Consider the following 17500-nt stretch of genomic DNA (forward strand, 5'->3'; position numbering starts at 1 on the left):
GGACTGAGCTCGTGCGCTGCAATATCTGCGTACGTACCACCAAGCAATACGAAAGTAGACGAGGAATGTGAGGGGTCATCATTCAGTGTTGCTTCATTCAGTGAAGTTGATCAATCTGTAGGGAACGTAGATCCATCCAAACACGGTCTCGTCATCGATGGTATTCTCGTCTACATGTCCGGGTTTGTTGTGAGGAAAGTAAGTAAAGTCATGTCCCCAGTGCCAAGCTCAATTGATGTCTTTCCCCCAATTCACACTATTCATCATCTTCCATATTACCGAGCTTCAAGAATCAAGGTGGGCTTTTTGTGCCATCGCCGGCAGTTTGTAGAGGTAGTGACAGTGACTGAATGTGTCTTGCGTTCTATGTTTAGCTTGCGGGTAGTTAGCGAGGCCACCTTGAACAGAACGTGATTGATATCACAAGTGATAGCTACCATCGGTGGGGATAAGTTATTTGATGATGAACATGAGAACCAAAAAACCCTTCATTAGATCTGATCTGCATCATCGTGAGAATCTTTTGCGAGATCCGTGGACATCACATCTCATCCCTAAAGAATGTGCACACAGAAAAAAAATCTCCGCAATAAACTAATTTGAATAAGAAAGAGCAATCGGAGATTGCAGACCCTCACGAGGACATGTTTTTGTGTATTTTGTGTGGTGTTTATTAGCTGCTGTGTTTGTGTGGTTTATTGACCCCTGCTAACCTAACCCCCAGCTAACCCCTGCTCTTGCAGGGAAAATGGCCTTAAAATGCATGTTGTTGTTGTTGTTTGTGTGGTTTATTGACGTCGTAGATTTATGTTAAATCCAATATGGCTGCCGAATCACGTGAGCGGTGACGTCGTCAATTTAATTCTTCCATACAATTTTTGTGTAGATCATGCTCAACAAATTTCAAACTGATCGGATCAAGCGTTCTACTTGTCTAATTATGACGTCATAATGAAGGAAACAATGACATCATCATGAATATATTTTATTCCTCATGGGGAGTGCTTGACACTGAGCCATGTTTCAATTTTTTCCACGGAGCGGTTTAGGAGATATAGAGGTGCAAATTGTTTAGGTTTTTTCCAACATGGCGCCTGCACCACGTGGTGTATGACGTCATAATTATCATAAAAAAATTCTACTATCAATATTACTTATATTAAATACCACTATCATTATTATATTAAACATAGTCAATTATCATTAAAAAATGGGTATTAAAAATTCTGAAGAAAGCGTTTCAGCAGTGCTCAGCCTTTCACAAGTGTGATCTATAGTTCTCGACATGGAGTCATCGGCAAAATGGTGAAGTTGGTTTTTTAAGAGAATCAGATCATTGTTGTAGAACACGAATAATGTAGACCGAAGAGGCTCCCTTGTGGAACCCAAGTCTGAAGATTAAAAATAATGGGACAGGAAACCATCAAGGGCCACCCACTGTTTTTGCTCATCTTTCTATAATTCACCAAATGTCCGTCCGTCTGTCTGTCCTGTCTGTCTGTCTGTCCGTTCGAAGGTACCATAAAAACTGCTGAACCGATTGCAACGATATTTTGGGTGGATAATCCTGGGATCTCCAGGAGTAAAATAGGCTATTTAGTTTTCCCAATTTCAGATTTAGTCTCCAGTATTCTCAGGTTTTGGACTCCCGCATAACATTCGCGTTTGCATAACGTTCATTGTGACGATGTTTTCATTGTGACGATGTTGTTTTTCCCGGGTGCCGCACAAAACTGCTGCACCGATCGGACTCGGTGACCTCGGACAAAGACCTTTTATAAGGACACGGGTTGAATCCCTGCTTGAGAGAATTCCAACCCCCTTGCCGCCATCACGGCCGTCTCTCCAACTTACAATCCCATGAGATATGCGGAAAGGACGACCCAAAACCAATATAAACATCATTAAACATCATTCGTATATAAACATCATTAAAAGTAAATAATGACCTCGGCCAAAGTTCAAACGACATTTAAACTCAACATGAGATAATTCCACATAGCTATTTGGGCGGTGAATACGCTAACAGATCGCTGTCTCCATCGATCTTGCCAAGGCCGTAACAGCTATCGGCTCAAAATCCTTTTAACTTGATTTGGTAGTTTATACAATGAAGGAAACATTAACAATGTTGTTAAAAGTTTATTTTGTGATTAATTTGTGATTGGAGATATGTTGTTTGGAATTAAAAAATAAATATCGAGTTCAAGTGAATGATGACATGCCGTGATGGTTTCTACTTTCTGAACGTGAACTTCGCGGATCGCCATATGCAGATTCGCCACGGTCCCACGATCGATGTTTCTATACGTGAACGTACCCGTTTGTTTGCGAACGGGTACGTTTTTCATGGAAGTCCTTCACGAACTTGCTGTCCATGTCTGACGTGCGACTGAAGGTGCTACAGGAATGTGGAATTTATTGGTTGCTTTAGCATTCGCCATATCTGTATTGCCTGTTTGTTTTCTGGCCTCCCACCCGTGCGTAGCACGGGTATCTCCCTAGTAGAGGAAATCAGACAACCACTTTAGCTGCGGACCCTGAATACAGCACAAGGCTTTAGCACAACCATTCAGACCACTTGGCTTTCCTTTGTCCTTGTGCCTGTGTTTCTACAAAATGGATTGATGAAACAAATGATTATTTTATTTCAATAGCTTTTCGTTCCTTGTTTTCTAGCTGAACTTGAAGGAACTGAAGGTGACATCCCACAGAATCAGGAGAAAACATTCCCTCCTGTCGGGGCGAACAAATGGTAAGGCAAGGAAAATGGTGGAATATATGTGGTATGCTGTTTGTGCTTTAAGTACCTTTAATTGATGCACAAGCAAATGCCGTTGATCGATTTCGATTCACTAATAATACTGAGGGAGGGGTGGGATTGAGGGACATTGGGGATCAGAAAGAATGGCTGAAAGAGTTTGTGTGAGATGAGTGGGGGGTAAGGAGGCAAAGCAAGGAGGGGGGAGCCTCACCACAAGTCGCTATACACTGTGGGAGGGAGGAGGGGGTGGGATCGAGAGAGAGAGAGAGAGAGGTGTGTAAAGAGTGTGGTGCACTTTATTGGGGGGGGGGGAGGATGGTTCAGCAAAGTGAGTGGTGTTATACTTTATGACCGTACACACACATATATCTGTATACAGTCACTTCTCTATTTATGGCAAAAATGCGTTCCTGGGAGAAATCGTTTAAATTGAAATAATGTTATTCAAACTTCAAAATTCCATTAACTTGATTTATTAAAGGGGGAAAGAATTCCTGACAGAAAACAAATAAGGGCAATGCCCCTGGGCTCACCTGGTAGAACCAGGCCCACCCCTCTTTTCCCTCCCCACCATAGGCGTGGATTATCCACAAAATATGTAACTGAGAAGAAAATAAATACCAATTTTGGGGGGCAAACCCCTGAATTTTTAAATGCCGTGAACAAACGTTGGTACATCACGGGTGATGAAGGTTCTCGCCAAGTTTCATCGAAATTGTGTGTGGTTTCAGAGAAGAAAGCACATACCTATTTTGTGGGGTCAAGACACTCCACCCCTTCGGCCCTGATTTTTAGATCACCTTGAACATCGTTCTGGGAAGCTTACGGGATAGCACGTCGTCAGTGTGTAAGCACTTGCAACTTCTCCAAAACTTTGGATTGTGACCAAACTTGGCTCAAATGATATTTGGAATGTTGCAACTCGAGTTTCGTCACAGAATTAAGAAATCGAGTTCTAAGGGTGCACTAACTTATGTTCATCCATATGACACCAGGTGTCAAATTGGATCCTGGTTTAACTCCCCCCCAAAATGTGCTTTTACCTCTGAAGCTACTGAAACTACACACACCATTTCGATGAAATATTCGAAAGTTTGTTCACGGCACTAAGAAAATTGCGGTCTTAGGGGTTCTCCAGTAGGTCAGTGGGTCCAGGTTTGACCCCCCCTCAAAATAGGTATATGCTTTCTTCTCCGAAATGACACACACAATTTCGATGAAACTTAACCACAACCTTCATTACCCGTGATGCATTATTTGTTCACTGCATAAAAAAATCAGGGTTTAGGGGGTGTGTGGAGGGTTTGACAGCCAAAAATAGGTATTTGCACTCTTAATCAGGTTCAGTATGTCCAGATTTAAAGTTTCGTTGGATTTTTTGGGGGATTTGGAAAACTATATATTTTTGGAAACTATATTGTATAGTCAGAAAACCAATGTTGCTATTTGCACAGACTCCTGTATGGCGGCCATCTTGGATTTTCAAAATTGCCGCCGTAGAACTAATTTTTCTCAATATCTCAGCTTCTAAACTAGAACGGGCACTCGGTAGAGCGCATACCTTCGCCGCAGCTACTGTTCTGTACTTGGCATGGGAGTGTAGGGAACAGAACAGTGAACAGTTTTGACCTTTTCGTGACCTTGACCTTGACCTTTGACCCGATTGCTCCCAAAATCTAATCAAATGTGTCCCGTATAATAACCAATCATCCCACCAAATTTCATGCAATTCGGTTGAATACTTTTTGAGTTATGCGAATAACATACACACACACACACACACACAGACGTACAAATAAATACACAGCGATCAAAACATAACCTTCCGCTTTTGCGAAGGTAATAACATAGAGCTTTGATTCTAACGGCTAAACATACATTTTCAAGGGCCCCGAATTCAATGGTAACAAGTTCGATAAGCTAGACATGACCATAGAGCTCCTATGTGGCGGCCATCTTGGATTTTTCAAACTGGCCGCCGTAAAATTGATGTTTCTCAGGATTCGAGGAAACTGCTTTATCATACAGAAACCGTTGCAGCCTGTTCCAAGTCGAGGCATTTTTGAGCAGGTCGAAACAAAATGGCGGCTTAAGACACCTGCGAGGTGATGACGCACACATACACACACACACACTCAGACTGACCCACGCACTTTTATTATTACTAGTGGGCCCGTTGGTCTCATGGACCAACATAGAGCTTTGATTCTAACGGCTAAACATACATTTTCAAGGGCCCCGAATTCAATGGTAACAAGTTCGATAAGCTAGACATGACCATAGAGCTCCTATGTGGCGGCCATCTTGGATTTTTCAAACTGGCCGCCGTAAAATTGATGTTTCTCAGGATCTCATCTTCTAAATAAGACGGAGCTTTGATTTTTCTAAATCCCAAAAACAATCCAACGAAATATAAAATCTGGACATGCTGAACCTGACTGTGTTGACTGTAATGACTTGTATGTTCACTGTGACACCAAGAGCACTGTTCGCTCCAGATGGGACAATTCTTCCATGCACTGACAAGTCGAAGTTAATTCATCTCCTCAACAAGTTAGCAAGAGCAGAAATTCACCCCGAAGATCAGCAGCAGACACCAGCTGCAAGTGTTCTACAAGAAGATCCAATGGACACAAGAACTGTGGCATCCACATCTAGTAAACCTACAAGTCGGAAGATTGCACTGGTGGATGGGATGGTACTTGTGCATAAGCTGACAAAGAAACCAGCCACTGTAGTGAAAGTCAACGATCTGGGTGAATGCTTCAATGACAGACTCATGTCTCTAACAAAAGATTGTGATGAGATCATACTGGTCTTTGACACGTACAAAAACGATTCTCTGAAGAGTGCCACCAGGGCTAAAAGAAGGCAAGGAAAGGATGCAGTACAGTATCAAGTCAGAGATGACACCAACATCAAACACATCCCAATGAGCAGATTCCTTTCTCATGACAAAACAAAGGCTGATCTGACTGACTATCTGGCAGCGAAAACTCTAGAATACAACAGTCACTCATCCAAGTTGATCATCACGTCTGCTTCAGGGCATACTAGGAGCAACAGTGACCTGCTCTACGAGGACAACAACCATGAAGAAGCTGACACCCTGTTGATCCACCAGGCCGTGCTGGCATCCCAGCGAAACCCACATGATGCGCAGTTGGTGTTCTTCTCTCCCGACACAGATGTCCTGGTACTAGTCATAGCAAACTATGACCTACTGCTGAGGAATACATCCATTTCCATGGCCTCTGGAATACTTCAAATAGAGCCACTGTGGACAGCTCTAGGGGTCGAAAGAGCAAAGGCGTTGCCAGCCTTTCATGCTTTCACAGGGGCAGACAACACTGGGAGGTTCTCTCGAATAGGCAAAGCAACCTGGCTGCATGTCTACCTCAAAGCAAGTGAAGATGTCATAGACACCGTGCGAATGCTTTCAGATGCAACTGAAGTGACGGAGGACATGTTGTCCACACTAGCTAACTTTGTATGCGCTGCTTACTCTCCAAATGGCATCCACATCGACAGCATCCCCGAACTACGATGGTATCTCTTTTGCAAACACATGGCAGAAAGTGACAGGCTTCCTCCTACTCTTGGAGCTCTCAAGCAGCACATCCTTAGAGTCCATATCCAAGCCAGAGTGTGGGGTCAGGCACGCATTGCTCAACAGGATCCTCAGCTGAATCCCCTGCAAAACGGCTTTTACAAAGACACGGATGGACAAGTGAAACCAACCACAACTGAGGAGCCTCCAGCCCCCAAGGCCATCATTCAAATGGTTAGATGTCAGTGCAAAACAGACTGTTCTTCATCTAGATGTTCCTGCAGAACAAACAACTTGGCTTGTACAGACCTTTGTCAGTGTGACATCCAGTGCCAAAATGATGAGGACTCTCAAGATGTGATGAACGAAAGCGATGATGAGGATGATGATGACTTTACTCAATGATGAATCAAAGCTCTGTGCTCTTTAGAAGGTGAGTTACATCAGTTTTACGGCGGCCAGTTTGCAAAATCCAAGATGGCCGCCACATAGGAGCTCTATGGTCATGTCTAGCTTATCGAACTTGTTACCATTGGATTCGGGGCCCTTGAAAATGTATGTTTAGCCGTTAGAATCAAAGCTTTATGTTGTTTAGAAGCTGAGATATTGAGAAACATCAAGTTTACGGCGGCCAGTTTGAAAAATCCAAGATGGCCGCCACATAGGAGCTCTATGGTCATGTCTAGCTTATCGAACTTGTTACCATTGGATTCGGGGCCCTTGAAAATGTATGTTTAGCCATTAGAATCAAACCTTTATGTTGTTTAGAAGCTGAGATATTGAGAAACATCAAGTTTACGGCGGCCAGTTTGAAAAATCCAAGATGGCCGCCACATAGGAGCTCTATGGTCATGTCTAGCTTATCGAACTTGTTACCATTGGATTCGGGGCCCTTGAAAATGTATGTTTAGCCGTTAGAATCAAAGCTCTATGTTATTTAGAAGCAGAGATATTGAGAAAAATTAGTTATACGGCGGCAATTTTGAAAATCCAAGATGGCCGCCATACAGGAGTCTGTGCAAATAGCAACATTGGTTTTCTGACTGACTATACAATATAGTTTCCAAAAATATATAGTTTTCCAAATCCCCCAAAAATTCCAACGAAATTACATAGTGAACCTGACTATCTTCTCCAAAACTGGACACAATTTTGATCAAACTTGATCACAACCTTCATCACCCATGATGTACCAATGTTTTTTCATGGCATTAAAGAAATCGGGGTCTAAAGTGGAAAAAAATAAGATTAGGCATTCGAGGAAACTGCTTTATCATACAGAAACCGTTGCAGCCTGTTCCAAGTCGAGGCATTTTTGAGCAGGCCGAAACAAAATGGCGGCTTAAGACACCTGCGAGGTGATGACGCACACATACACACACACACACTCAGACTGACCCACGCACTTTTATTATTACTAGTGGGCCCGTTGGTCTCATGGACCAACGTTTCATTGGTCTTCACGGCCTTGTAGCATACATACCTGCCTGCTGTACTGATTGAGCATCAAGTACTTTGGATCTTCAGGGACTTTTGGGTCATCTGGGTCTTTTTGGTCTTTGGGGACTTTTGAGTCATCTGGTCTTGACATTTGAGTCATCTTGTAAACTTATCGTGGGTTGAAGTCATTTTATTGGTCCAATGGGTATTGGGTATGTTAAGCATTTGTTTACCAAACGCTGTATCATGTAATACAGCAATACCCAGTTTTACGCCATTTCGACCTACGTCAAATCCGACTTTACGCCACTCTTCTCGAGTAAATTTCAGTTCAGCGAATGTCATTATGTGCGACTTTACGTCACTCCGACATCATAATAGGAGGACGTGAAAAAAATATATTTAAAATAAATAAAATAGTACATAAAAATTAACAATAAAAGAAGCTAAAAAAACAATTTAAAATACAATAAAAAGCACATTAAAATATATAAAAATGTACGTATACGTACGCGTAGCTGCTGGTTCTCATTCAAAACAAAGGCGACTCCATATGCATTTTGTCCTGTGCTGTGGTCGCGTGCTTGCTTTGCCTTTCACTGTTATTTTTGTGATTATTCCTTTACTGTGTAAAACAACCAACGCAACGTGGCAACGGCGAAACATGACGACGATGCCGGCTCGGACGACCGTGACCGTGTCATGCCTCGAGCCGGGGTGCTTCGTCGGGCACCTCGCCGGCATCCGGCGTCGACGAACCGATCGACATGTTCATGTGCACATGTGCATGGATTTGCAAATGCCTGCCTGAACGTCGTTGTTTCTGCGTATATCGCATCGTCCAAAAATAAAGAAGCAAGCAACTTCGGCCGCTCGAGGAAAGACGGGGCATGCCTACGACTAGGAGGCGAGCGTCGATCCCCGGGGCGGCCGGGTTCACGGAACCCTGAGCTCGTTCGTTCGTCACAGACGACACGACACGACCACCGGTGAAACTGCTCGAACACGTTGGGTAAAGCATGCCGTGGTGAAGCAGGCCTCGGAGCCACTCGGCACACAAGCCCGCTCACGGTCGACACGTCCGTGCCGGTCACCCTGTTCGAGGAGAAGACCCGACCGATATAAAACAACGGAGGGACTCCCGACGGGGAGCGGCAAAGATTCAGGGCGAAGCCGCAGCCTCCTCCAGTTATTTACTCTAGTTTTACGGTGTTTGTCTTCATTTTAGGTCATTACGCCCGGTTTACGTCAAAAACCGAGTTACGTCACGGCTTATGGGACCAATTAATGACGTAGGCCGGGGTATTGCTGTACTTGTTTCTTTACTTTTTCTCATTAATCTTTCTCAATCTATTACAACAGATCTTTGGTTATCTCATCCTGAATGTTTATATCAATATTTAGTTCCAGACTCATCGACGAGCCGGGGTGAGAATTGTGGTTCTCGAGAACGAGAGAGAGAGAGAATTGTGGTTGCAGATGTTAAACTCATATCCATGGATTTTTGGAAGTTTATCAGAAACTAATTTACCACATTACATGCTTTCTCCTCCTGGCAATGTTGAGTCGATAATGACACTGTTTTGCTTCAGGTTTCTTTACGCTTCGGAGCGTTCCCTCCACGCACTTGTGGCGAGTTTGCTTCCGCTGGGCATCCGTGAGAGCAACCTAAGAGAAACGATAATAAAACGGTAATAGTACTGGGACTATAGTGTGTTTTGATGATCAAAGGCATTTGTGGTTTGTTTGTTTTGTCATGTTTTTATCTAATTTGTGTTCTGTTCACTCGTTGCAGATGGAATGATATTTTGTTGTCGGTTCAACAAGCCCAGAAGCAGCAGCAACAATCTTCATTGGATTTGAACATTGAAGCCAACGATGTAAAACCTTCCTCCCGTGAGGCTCTCTGCACCCAAATGCGAGAAGTTGGAGATAAACTATGCAACAGTCATCTTGGTCAACTTGCAAACCAAGCGGAATGGGAACAGCAGGTGTGAAATCCAAGAGGAGCAAAGGTTTAACCCCCACTGTTTTTTTTTTTTTTTTTTTTTTTAAATAACTTTCTACATTACTTTTTATTTGTCAATGTTTCCCTTTATTTGTAATGACTATCTCTCAGCTCCTGCATATTCTACTTTGTTGTGCTCTCTCTCGATGCTGATTATATTAGTATTGAAAATTGTTTATTTAATTGATTGTTTGAGCAGATCGGAGATGCTTTGGCACCTGGGGACTTTGCAGACCCTCTGCTGGCTTTGCAAGCTGCGGTCCTGCCCCGCTATTTGCGATGTACGCTGAGAGGAGGCAGCTCATCGAGTGGTGCAGAATCCAACCGCAAAGTAAGTCCATTCAAATAGGCAAATGAGATAAACATTGGGGATCAGGAAGAAGTTACTTGCAAGCATTGGAGACTCGATGGATTTTTTATAAGGATTTAAAAAAAAGATGCAATTCTCAACACTCCACGTGAGTGTATAACATTAATAGTTCCTCTATATTTTGTGGTCATTGTTTACAAGACCATAATTGGCTTCCAACACATCACATCACATCACACCTTTCCTTCAAAAAAGATTGTGTACTGGACATCTTGTACAAAACCATTTACCGCCCAATTGAGGCCGGTTGGAGCTCACTTCACCACCCATTTTTGAGGCTGGTTGGAGCGCACCGCCCGTTTGAGGCCGGTTGGAGCTCACTTCACCACCCATTTGAGGCCGGTTGGAACTCACTTCACCACCCATTTCAGGCCGGTTGGAGCTCGCTTCACCACCCATTTCAGGCCGGTTGTAGCGCACCGCCTATTTGAGGCCGGTTGGAGCTCACTTCACCACCCATTTGAGACTAGTTGGAGTACACCGCCCATTTGAGACCCAGTTGGAGCACACCGCCTATTTGAGGCCGGTTGGAGCTCACTTCACCACCCATTTCAGGCTGGGTGGAGCTCACTTCACCATGCATTTCAGACCGGTTGTAGCGCACCACCTATTTGAGGCCTGTTGGAGCTCACTTCACCACCCATTTCAGGACGGTTGTAGCGCACCTCCCATTTGAGGCCGGTTGGAGCTCACTTCACCACCCATTTGAGGCCGGTTGGAGCTCACTTCACCACCCATTTGAGGCTAGTTGAAGCACACCGCCCCTTTGCAGCCCGGATGGAGCACACCGCCCATTTGAAGCAGGTTGGAGCGAGCTGCCCATTTGAGGCAGGTATATATATATATCTCGGGGATTGCTCCCTAGAACTCAAGAAGAAGCACCTTATATTTAAAAAAATAACCACATTTAGAGGCCATTTTTCCCCGCAAAGTGGGTGTTGGCCTTTTTCGGGAACCGTGGTTGTTGTTGTTTTTTGGTCCCCTTTTTGAAGCAATGTTTTACGGCCGGATGCCCTTCCTGACGCCAACCCTTTTTGCCACCTTTAACGACAAGCAGGAAATTACCAGTGAACTGGTACTCAATTAGCCGACCTCGGAAGGATGACAGGCTGAGTCAACCCCCCTGGCGTTAATTCAGCGATCGAACGGGATTCGAACCCAGGATCCTAGGATCCTAAGCCGGCACCCTAACCGCTAGCCCAACACCAGGGTTGAAGAAGAAGCACCTTGAAGCAGCAAAATGTGGTTTAATACAAAATCGAGCAAACACAATATTGTGGAGCACGTCTTGAAATCGCAAGGCCTTGCCACACCAGACCATGCAAGTCCAAGCCGCACTCCAAACTCAGCAAAATACAATGTAATAACAGATATACATATACATGTAATAACAGAAAAAACGCTGCGCTGCAGTGTGACCTCAGACAAGAGAGATTAAGTTTAAAGGCACAGATGTGTGAAAATACGATAGTTCTCAGGCTATTCCTCCCAACAACCTGGGCTTTCAAGGACCAGGGATGCATTCCCATAATAAAGTTCAATGGTATTTACTTTTGGCAGTAAAACACATACAAATCAAAGGAACAAATCAAAGGATACATCTTACATCATCCCCTGTTCGAGGTTAACTTACAACTATTCCCATAACTTTCTTCCTTTAGAAGATGCTGAAAAAACGTCTCTCCAGGCTGGATCTGACCGAGCCATGGACAACATGTTTTGCAATTGAATCTAGCTTTTTTGAAGCAAGTAAAAGGAAGACACAATTAAATATATATTTCTCAGGTGCCCTGGGTCACGTGGTGCCCCCCATGGCCCCCCATGCCCTGCCCCCGACATATTTCTCCCTTTTGTCTTTACGACAACTCTTCGGAAAGACAACGTATTACCCCAACGGGTCAGCATCCCCCTCAGTCACATGCCAGGCGCGCCATGCGTCACGTATGCTCAGAGAGGGATACCGGCCCCTAATTGTGGCCGTCTGACATTTGACGCATAAATTGTTAGCCATAATTCGCGACGAAGACGCCTGGTTAGGAGATAGCTGCCGCCCGGCCGGGTTCTGAATCCACCCTCGCTGCAGCGTAGGCGCGACCCAGTCGCCGGCCTGATGAGGGGCCCCCCTTATGCAGGTGCGATCCTCGCGAATCAGGGCAAACAATCGACGTCCAATGCCATCAAGCCTTGTACATGTGATTGCTCTGTGGGAGAGAAGGTGACACATCCATCATCACAAATCTCCATCTCCTCATAGTCACAAATCTCCATCTCCTCATAGTCTGCATCAACGTCAGTATTCATAGTGTCGGGTGCCTTAAGCTGAAACGACCCCAAATTGCTTACTACAGGTGGTGTAGGTGGTGGTGTAAGTGGTGGTGAAGGTGGTTCTCCCGGATATCCCAGATATTTGTTTGCCATCCGCTCCTCACTACTTGCATAATAGCAATAGCTCTTAAAGGAACCTACACTACGTAAATCACGGGTAAAATAATCCCAATCCCAATGAAGTGAACTAAAATCATAATCGTCATCAGAATCCCACGCATCAGCAGGTTCGTTGATTTCAAGCCAGGAATCGTAGACCTCTAAAGCCACATCCTCTTGCCACGAAACGTCTAGGCCGTCGACGATCCAGTCGTGGGTGTCCGAATCTTGCCATGAGACGATAGAGTTGGCCGGTTATCCTGTGAAACATTTTCTCACACACACCATGATCAAATTCCTAGCCCCCCAATTATGATCAGTCAATGGAGAAACTCACTACATTTTCTCCATCCTGCTTTGTTGTCTTCCTATGTGCAACCATCATTTTTTGTAAACACATATTTGTAAACATCATCTCGTATTGCTTCCATCCCAGAAGTGTCTCAAAATCTGAAGCACAATTGTCCTATACATCTCATCTCACCTGTGTAAGAAAATTATTTACATTGACCCATATCACTATTTACATTATTAGCAGCTCGTAGTTAAATATCAAAATACATCAACTGGTATTCTTCCTTTGATAACCTCTCCCTTATGAGCAATAATTCAATTGCCCAACGTACCTGGTGGAGTTTTGTTCACCTGGTCTGCAGAGCTGTGATCCAATCTGCACCAGCACCCAATCACCTCTTCGATTGGGGTCATCCTGCCTGTAGCAATCTAACCCAACGTTATTAAACGAAATTCACAACTTTACATTCATTGGTCCCCCCCAGTGCAAGCCAACCCCTTGTATCACCTTCTTATCACAAAAACAACAGTCCATAACTAACCACTTTCCTTTATTTCCTGCCTTTACCATCAACTTTTTCCAACCTTCTCCCTTTTCTCAGCAAATCCTGCAGATTCACTTGTCATTGACAAATAATTCATCTGATCTGACTTTCCTTTATCATCTTTGCATTTCCAACAACCTTCTTCAACACGTCCTCCCGAACCCCTTTTCTTCAGACTCAACCCACATCAATACAATGTCCCCTTCCAGGCGCGTTTGTCTAGCCACTCACAAATTGTCCACAAGACAAAATCACCATATTTCACACTTCAGCTCCTGAGAGCTCAATTTTGAACAGGGGTAAAACCAGCAATACTCAATTACCTTCTGCCAAGCAAGAGGCCAGAGCAGTATCACTCCCTCTTCCCTCTGCCCATCATAACTGGCAGACAGACAATGGCGAGCCACAAGCCCCAACCCTACGAGGCTCCAGCTCCCATCCAAAGGATACAAACTCCCTCAGACTGGCATAATCTCTTTGCCAGCTTATGTACGAACCAAGACTGCAAACAAATAGTTTTCCAATAAAAATCAATTGTCACCCTATTGCACCATATTGGCAGAATTCACTTCAGCTCTCCACCACTCTTGTGTCGAGTGGTGCCCCAAAATGACATTGCACGAACCCTTTCAATACTTGTCTAAACCTACTGCCATTATTCCTATGATTATTCTAACAAACCCATTTGCCTAATCCACCTTTTCAATTTTCATTTCAATTTAAAGTCAATCCAATGTCCTCTAATACCTCTCTTAGCATCCCATGCACCTGTTGTAGGCACCTGTTTTAGCCTCTGGCCCAATAGCTGCCCAATATTATGAATATTCCCAATATTCCCATAAACAAATAAAAAGAAAATAACCTGATCTATTTATTGAAATAAAAAATAGTTCTCATATGTCTTACTGTCTGGCCAATTTTTCTCACCCACTGTGACTCACTCAAAATAGATTCTCACTGTTGTTATGTCTGAAATTCGTCTCATGAAAACCCATCCAAGAGTCCAGTGTAACAGACAGACAAACACATAGACACACTGAAGATCCCAGGGTCCCATCGAACTAGCTTGTCCCCAGATCCACAAACAAAACATGTAACATGTCAACAACTGAACTCCCAAGACAACAACGATAAAACATCCATCCGCCTCAATGGCTCGCCAAGTAGCTCATTGTGTCCCTGTCTCTCTTCTGGCATCTACACTGTTCACAATCACAATTACTCACTCATACACTGCTCCATCACCTCCTTCCCTACACCCCAAATCTCCACTTGCATCCTATGCAAATCATTCACTCAACACCATTACACTCATCCACAATACCCTCACAGTACATCACTTCTCCAAACCATTGCCTCATTCGCTCAGATTTTCCCACACTCCAATTCCTCATTTCAACATGCTCACCAGCAAGACTCATTCAATTCCTCATTTAATAAACTACACCACAAACACACTGCATCATCTAACTAACTACTGCCCCTTTAAAACTCGTGCTTTCCCTGTCATCCCTTTATACTACTGCACATCCCTCGTCATTATCATCCATCTAATCTCTCTACGTCCCCACTACTACAGGTAACTTTCCCTCGGCGAGCTTACACTGCCATATTTCCCAACCACATTTCCAGCGAAGATGACGTCACTATTTCACACCTTTCCTCCATGGAACAGCTGGTGGTCCTCCATGAGATGCATTCCGATGTTAATCACTTCAAAGCTCTCAATTAGCCCTCCTTGGAATCGCACCTTTAACATTACCGGCACTGCCCTTTCTTTTTTTTCTTTTTTTCTTTTTTTTGTATACTGAATCGAGGCTCGTGAAAGAGCTAACATTTATTTCACAAACAAATCAACCAGACAAACAAAATATACAAAAAGAGGGAGCGGAAGACAAGATGGGGAGAGAAGGGGAAGCACACAACCACAACATTTGAGAGCAGGGAGAAGTGTGGGAGGGAGAGGGCTTGGGGGCAGGAGGCGTGGGAGGGGGAGGGGTGGGGGGGGAGAGGTATAAAACACAAGGGGACCGAAATTAGTGGGGGTAGAAAAGATCAAGGTTTTGGATGGGGGAGGATAAGAGATGGTGGTGAACAGCTGTTTTAAAGACCTGGAGGGTGGAGTGGGATTGAAGAGAGTGAGGGAGTTTGTTCCAGAGGCGGGAGAAAAGAGGAATGAAGGAGTGAAGGTGAGCAGAAAGTCTTGATTTTGGCAGTTTAACCATAAGAGGGTTGCAGGCAGATCTTGTGCGACCTGTAGGAATATTTGGGGGACAGAGCCCAGAGAGGGCTGGGGGGCAAGGCCAGAGAGGAGTCGGTAGAAGACGGAAAGACCATCAACCTGCCTGCGGTGAGTGAGTGAAAGGCCCTTGGAGTTAGCTTCATCGTGGGAGATTCCAATGATTCTGAACGCTTTGGTTTCAACAGCGTAAAGACGGGCTAGGTGTGAGGCAGGAGCACCAGACCAGAGGGGAGAGCAGTATTCCATAGAGCTGCTGATGAAAGCCTTGTATGTGGTGAGGAGCTCAGGTGTGCCAAGGAAGGACTTCGCACGACGGAGGATGCCCAGTCGGCGACTGGCTTTGGAGGCCAGATTTGAAATGTGGTTTTCCCAGGAAAGATCATGGCAAATAGTGAGACCCAAAAGCTTGAGTGACAGAACTTCTTGGAGAGGATTATTCAGAAAGTGGATGGGAGGGTTTTCCAGTCGGTCTTTTCGGAGAGACATCGTAAGAGTGTGAGATTTATCAGGATTGAAAGACATGTTCCATTTGTTTGCCCAGTCTGTGATTTTGTCCAGGTCTGCAGAGAGTGAGGAGGCTGCAGACTGCCGATCTGAGGGATGAGGAATGGAGCGACAGAGGGTAGAGTCGTCAGCAAAGAGATAGAGAGGATTTTCAAGAGAGTCAGAGAGATCATTGATGAAGACCAGAAAAAGCACAGGGCCCAGAACACTACCTTGGGGAACTCCAGCCTGAACAGGAAGAGGAGATGAGAGAAACCCATTCAGGGCCACACGTTGACTACGACCAGAGAGGAAAATCTTGTGCGACCTGTTCTTGAGGAAAGCAGATCTTGTGCGACCTGTTCTTGGTTCAAATCTTACCTCTGACAGACACCAAGTCATCCCCATCAACAACTGCAAATCCTCCACTGCTCCCCTCTATCCTGACAATCTGCATCACTGAAATAAATCCTGGCTTCAAATCAACTTTCTCAAACTTAACTATGATAAATCTGAAATAATCGCATCATCTTCCTTCGAACTCAGAGCACACCGACACGGTATACATCAAACATTGGATTCATATTTCCACAGAACTCCACCACTCTGTTAAATTCTAAACATGCCCAATGGGCAATCCACTCTGCTCAGGGCTGCAAAATGCTGGATTCTAACCTTCCCAAACACAGCTCTTGTCCACCAGGCTGCAAAAATCAAAGCATTTTCAGTCCCCCTTTTCCCATACACTAGCCAGTGTAAGCCAGCCAAACATAAACAAAGAGGTTCCAGCGAGCTGTGACCTCTATAACTCTAAACAAATCCACTGGCACTTTTAAAACAAACTTTCCCAGTCACTTACTAAAATAAAGTGCAGCTCTTGTCCGTAGATATACGTTAACCAAGATTACATGAGACTTGACAACAATAGTACTGCCCCGTTCAAGTTCCTGTCATGCCGTTGAATTAACACCCGGTCGGTTGAATCCGCCTATCATCTTTGACTTTATTCCCATGCTAAATCTGGAAAGCTGGTAATGTGGGGATGTAATTGAATACATGTTTTAAAACCCTGTCCAACGCATGCTCTCCATGCTCATTTTTGCCTGCCTTTTTCCCACAGCAGACTGAATCCCACATAGAATCTCAAAATCCAAACTGACACCTTTTATTTCCTGGCCCCAAATTTACTCAGAATTAATTTTCACCTTACAATATATAAATAATATCATTCCAATACTTATATATACACAAGTGGCCAGTTCTCAACCGCATTGCCTAACGCCTGCAGGCAATGTAGGAAACCTCTTGTCAACTGTCAATCACACGTCAATGACACACATCCATCCATGTTGCCTCACGCCTGCAGGCAATGTAGGGAAC

The 17500-nt window shown here is 44.3% G+C and overlaps 2 protein-coding genes across 2 annotated transcripts in view; one reads left to right on the top strand and one right to left on the bottom strand.

The window, feature by feature from the left end:
• Positions 1 to 17500, bottom strand: part of LOC144891816 (uncharacterized) — a 1036251-nt gene that overhangs the window by 771087 nt on the left and 247664 nt on the right. The window lies entirely within an intron of this gene.
• The window catches only part of BAZ1B (bromodomain adjacent to zinc finger domain 1B), an 83981-nt gene that overhangs the window by 24685 nt on the left and 41796 nt on the right, over positions 1 to 17500 (top strand). Inside the window, exons 12-16 of the mRNA XM_078775308.1 lie at positions 2489 to 2493; positions 2680 to 2755; positions 9347 to 9445; positions 9550 to 9745; positions 9962 to 10093. Of these exons, the coding sequence (XP_078631434.1) occupies positions 2489 to 2493; positions 2680 to 2755; positions 9347 to 9445; positions 9550 to 9745; positions 9962 to 10093 (508 nt within the window). The remainder of the gene's footprint in view (positions 1 to 2488; positions 2494 to 2679; positions 2756 to 9346; positions 9446 to 9549; positions 9746 to 9961; positions 10094 to 17500) is intronic.

Source organism: Myxine glutinosa, chromosome 4 (genome assembly GCF_964187855.1).
Source record: "Myxine glutinosa chromosome 4, kmMyxGlut1.1, whole genome shotgun sequence".
In the NCBI taxonomy this organism is placed as follows: Eukaryota; Metazoa; Chordata; class Myxini; order Myxiniformes; family Myxinidae; genus Myxine; species Myxine glutinosa.